Source organism: Arachis hypogaea, chromosome 13 (genome assembly GCF_003086295.3).
Source record: "Arachis hypogaea cultivar Tifrunner chromosome 13, arahy.Tifrunner.gnm2.J5K5, whole genome shotgun sequence".
Classification (NCBI taxonomy): domain Eukaryota; kingdom Viridiplantae; phylum Streptophyta; class Magnoliopsida; order Fabales; family Fabaceae; genus Arachis; species Arachis hypogaea.
In genome coordinates this window covers 54,334,278-54,339,526 of record NC_092048.1, presented here as the reverse complement: position 1 = coordinate 54,339,526, position 5,249 = coordinate 54,334,278, and the positions used below count along the sequence as shown (strand labels likewise).

Here is a 5,249-nt window from a genome sequence, read left to right as displayed (position 1 = left end):
ATGACAAAGAAAAGAAACTGGGGAGAAAAGGAAACTGTAGTGTTCACGGAGAAATGTAGTGCCATCATACAAAAGAAGCTTTCCAAAAAGATGAAAGATCCTGGGAGCTTTCAAATCCCCTGCATCATAGGGGATATTAGCATTGAGAAAGCATTGTGTGATCTGGGAGCTAGCATTAACCTTATGTCCTTGGCCATGATAAAGAGAATGAGAATTGAAGAGGCCAAACCAACAAGGATGACACTCCAACTAACTGATAGGACATTCAAGTTTTCCTATGGAGTAGTGGAAGGCTTGTTGGTTAAAGTGGGAGAGTTCATTTTTCCAGCAGATTTTGTAGTGCTTGACATGGAGGAAGAGGCTAATACATCAATCATACTTGGGAGATCATTCTTGGCAATAGCTGGGAAAATAATTAATGTGCAAAAGGGAGAACTATTCCTAAGGCTATATGAAGAAAAGATGGTGTTCAATGTTTTCACTGCAATGAGCTACCCAAAGGAGTCCATTGGTGAATGCATGATGGTAGACACAATGGAGAAGCTGGTTCAAAGAGTCCTAGAAGAAAAACAATGTGAAGAAGAAATGGAGCAAAATCAACAAACATCATGTGATGAACTACCACAAAAAATCATAGAAGGCTCAATCATGCTAGACAAGGCAAACAAAGAGAAGATGGAAGCACCAAAGCTGGAGTTGAAAACCTTACCTCCAAGACTGAAGTATGCTTACTTGGGGAGCAATAACACATATCCAGCAATCATCAACTCAAGCTTCAGTGAAGAATAAGAAGAAAAGCTCATCAATGTGTTGAGGCAACACAAGGATGCCATAGGGTGGATACTTTCAGATTTAAAGGGGATTAGCCCTTCAATGTGCATGCATAAAATCCTTCTTGAGGAGGATACCAAGCCCTCAATACAGCCACAACGAAGATTGAATCCAACAATGAAAGAAGTGGTGCAAAAAGAAGTGCTGAAGTTATGGCAACTATGCTCTTCATTGCTGATTTTGTTTTTAAAACCAAATTGGATTGAAATTCATAGTTTTGATCATTCTATTTGGTACTTTTAAGTGCATAGCATGCTGATTCACTGTATTATGTGCTGACTACCATGCCTTTTTGCTTTAACACAAACTAGCTTGAAACTTATCCATCTTCAAATCTGTTTAGTGCTTTTTGCAGCCGTACATAAAATGTTTGTTTGATAAATTGACTAACTGCTTATTCATATGTTCTTGAACATAAATGATCATGTACAATTACTTGTCCCTTGTAAATCTTTTTAAGCAATGAATCTGATTTCAATTGACATTGCTTTTGGGAACAAGGATTGGCTATGTGACTATTTTACTACTTTATTCCATGAATAAGCAGGTGCTTTAAATTGCTAAGTTGATTATTGCCTTTTGTGCATAATTTTTTATAGCACTTTGAATTCAAATGCAACAAGGCAATAATCAACTTTTTTCCAACTCAATTCACTTACATAATGCGCCTAAGTCATATACATGCTTTCATTGTTTGTTCACTCATTCATTTGTTACTTAGGTTGCTTGATTTTGGGAAAATACATTATCTTTTGAACATTTGAATGCTTTATACTTGTTTTTCCCTGATTGAGCATTTGTTTATCTTAACTGGCTCTCACTTGAATTGCTTGATTATATCCTTCTTTCTTCTGTGATTTTTTTTTATCTGTTTCTCCTGAGTTGTACTCTGTTTTTGTTTTTTTCAGGATGGCCCGCAAAGGAAAGGAGAAAGCCAATCCTTTGGCTCATCCTCCTCCTGTGCCGCCGAGTAACTAACCGGAAACATTCATTAATGCCGAAGCCCAAGAACAATACAAGAAACTGAAAAAACAGGGCTTTCATTGTGAGAGAAAGCTAAACCTGCCTGAGAAATATGCAGATCAAATCCTAAACAGATTAAATTTTTATCATTGGGAATTTGTAAAATTCGATCCGGTGGAAGTAAATGAACACCAGGTCAAGGAATTTTATGCAAATTTCCTAAAGAGGGATGCCCAAACTATTTTTCTAAGAGGTGTCACCCTGGACACCTCTGATACTGCTTTAGAGTCCCTCTTAGATACTTCGCATATTCCTCCGGCTCGTGACGCTTACACTCAAATAATGAAGGATATGACAACGTGCAAGATTTCTTTGGATGTGGTTCTGGAAAAGATTGGCCAGCCTAAGGTTAGATGGGTGTATAGCAAGGAAGACCAGGCAGTCCCATTGAGCATTGTGTGCACTGACCTAAACTCTAAGGCAAGGATCTGGCAGTAGATCATTGCCGATTACATTCTTTTGAGCACGCATGCCACGCATATCAGAGTCCGTGTGGTAGTCTTGCTATGGGCTATTTTGGAGGGAAAGAGGATCTCTGTTCTTCCCCTTATCAGAGAGTCGATGATGAAGGTGAACCAATAGCAGAAATACAACATTCCCTTCCCATCACTGATCACCAAATTCGCCGCTCTATCTGGAGTAGAGAGACGCCCAACAGACCGGACGTCTATCTACATCATTAAGCAGCCATTTCTGCTATACGGCGACTATGACGGACCGCCGCAAACGAAAAGGAAGACCACCGAGCCCCCATCATCAGCAACAGAACCCTCAGCACCTCATACAGCTCCCGTACCCACACCCCGACCCCAGACACCATATGAGTTGTGCCGGGAGATCCTTCAGGCCGTCCACCGATCCGAACGCCGCAACACCCGCCACTTCCAGTGGATAGTGGCAAAGTTTGAGGGTAGAGACCCTGGGCCACCTCCTCCAGATACACCAGAGCCTGAGGCCAAGTAGCCTACATCTGAGGAGCCAGTAGCTGAAGCTGGCCAGGCATTCGAGACACCTGAGAGGAGACCAGCGGAGCCCACGGTTGAGAAGGCAGTAGTTCATAGAGCTGAGGAGCCTAGAGTTGAGGAGCCGGCAGTTGAGGCCACCCCAGAGACATCCCGAGCCCTCATTGTCTATCAGCATCACCCCACCCACCACCATCTGACGGTGGAGCTTCTCATGGTTGATCCCCCCCCCCCTCGATTGAGTATTTTGAGCACTGAGGACAGTGCACGAGTTAAGTGTGGGGGAGGATCTACGATTATTGGGTGTAAACATTCTCTCTTTAACACTTGTCATTTAGTTTGTTTTTAGCTTTATTATGCTTTTTGTGGATATTTCTAGTACTTTGACTTATGCACTGCTGTTTAGTACTTTCGGTATATATTAGTTGCTTCTAGTTATCTTTACTTTTGCACTTTCATTTTGGTATATATATATATATATATATTGCATCTTTATATTTCTTGGTATATAGTATAGATATGGATTGTGATTGGATGATGTGAATAGCTTATGCCTAGCTCCTTTTGATCCCAATTGTTCATGTTACTTTTTGCTTGTTGAAAATTAGGAAAAGAACTAGAAAATTTTGAAAATTTTTTGCATTCGTTACAACATACATACATATAGAAAATAAGTTTTTGTGAAAAACAACAAGGATTTTCTAAGAATTTTGTTTTTGGGTATTCTATTGAATTGATTGAGAAAATTGTATGAGCTACTAAAACCATATGCATTTTACTTTCATTGCAAAAAAAAAACATCATTATCATAAAAAGGGGATGAAAGTTATCCCGAAGAAAAGAAAAATAAATAAGAAACGCATATGTGATGTGAAGGATAAGCCATACATGAGTGTTTGTGAAAAAGAATTTATGGAAGGTTAGGATGGCATTTTATTTTGATTTGATTGATATAGGTTGAGTGTGATACTTAAACTAATCAAGGATTCAACCATTTTAGTCCACTTGGCCATATTTATCCTACCTTAACCCTAACCCCATTACAACCATATGTAGTTCTCATGATAATTGCATTCATGCATTACTTGTTGTTGATTGTTAGATGAAAGGCAAAACCTTGAAAGCATAATTAGGAGGAGATTTGAGTGATTAAACCCTTAGACACCGAGTGATTAGAGTACACACACCTAGTGAGGGTTCAATTACTCGACTTTATGTTTCCATACTTCTTATCATGTATTCTTGCAAGTTGCTTCATTTTGATGTCTTGAATCAATTCTTTAGATTTTGGTTGCATTGGATTAATTCCTTGCTTGGCCCTACTTGTCTATACTTGCTTGGGAATTTGATTGTTTGTTTTTACCAATTTTATATAGATACTATAGATAGATATATAGGTATAGATAGTATATAGATACTTGCATGCATTTAGATAGTTGTATTTAATAAGTTGATTACCCCTCTTTGATTATTCTCCTTGTTGGTTTAGCATGAGGACATGCTATTGCTTAAGTGTGGGAGAATTGATGAGTCCATATTTTCCGATATATTTTGCTTGATCTGAATGGATTCTAGGATATGAACTCACACATAATCACCAAAATAGCATACTTTTGTGTTCGATCCCTAAATTGAGCCTAAATGTGAAAATATGCTTTTTTGTGCTTAAATTGAGCAATTTAATCTCACTTTTATTCCATTCGATGTCGTGATATGTTTGTTGAGTGATTTTAGACTTTAGGGGCAAGAATGGATGGCTAAAAGTGGAAGAAAGCATGCACAAGGGAGAAAACATGAAGAAAACAAGGAAAAGCACACACAGCGAAGTGTGTGTGCGCATAGCCCTACGTGCGTGCGCACAAGCGAGAATTTCCATGTGTGCGTACGCACAGGTCAACTTTCAGCCGAGTGTGTGGACGCACACGTCTGTGCATCCGCACAGGTCCCTGCACGTGATTGCATTAATAAATCATGTGCTGCACGAATTTGGAGGCCTCTTGGCCCATTTTGGAAGGTTGGAATGCTGTTTTGGAGTGCCATATGAAGGAGAATCAACACATATCAAGGATAGGCTTCCATTAGGTCTTAGTTTTAGTTTTTACAAGTTTTTCATAGCATTAAGAGTAGGAGTAGTGTAGAGTAGAGAGCTCTCCTAGGGTTTATGTAGTTTTCATGTAGTATTTTATAGCAAGCTTAATTTTTTTTTATCATCTTTAATTGTAAGTACTCTCAATTTTCTCTTTGATTACATTGTCTTTACTTTCATTTCCTTTTGGTTCAAGTTACTTGTTCATATTTGCAATTTTGTGTTTCTTAGAGTTTTGATCAATGAATTTTATGTTTTATGCTTCCTTTATGTTTTATTGCTTGTTTATATTTGGTTTTGTTGATAGTTGGTTATAGTTTTCTACTTTACTTTGCAAATTTCCCATG

At 38.5% G+C, this 5,249-nt stretch overlaps 1 protein-coding gene across 1 annotated transcript; it reads left to right on the top strand.

Annotated features, from left to right (window-relative positions):
- Nucleotides 1–789, top strand: LOC112734440 (uncharacterized). The gene has a single exon (XM_025783754.1). It carries the CDS (start codon nucleotides 1–3, stop codon nucleotides 787–789), a length of 789 nt encoding a protein of 262 aa, XP_025639539.1.
- The last annotated feature ends 4,460 nt before the right edge of the window (nucleotides 790–5,249 follow it).

Coding starts and splice junctions, on each gene's coding strand:
- LOC112734440 (XM_025783754.1), top strand. CDS start 1: ATGACAAAGAAAAGAAACTGGGGAGAAAAGGAAACTGTAGTGTTCACG.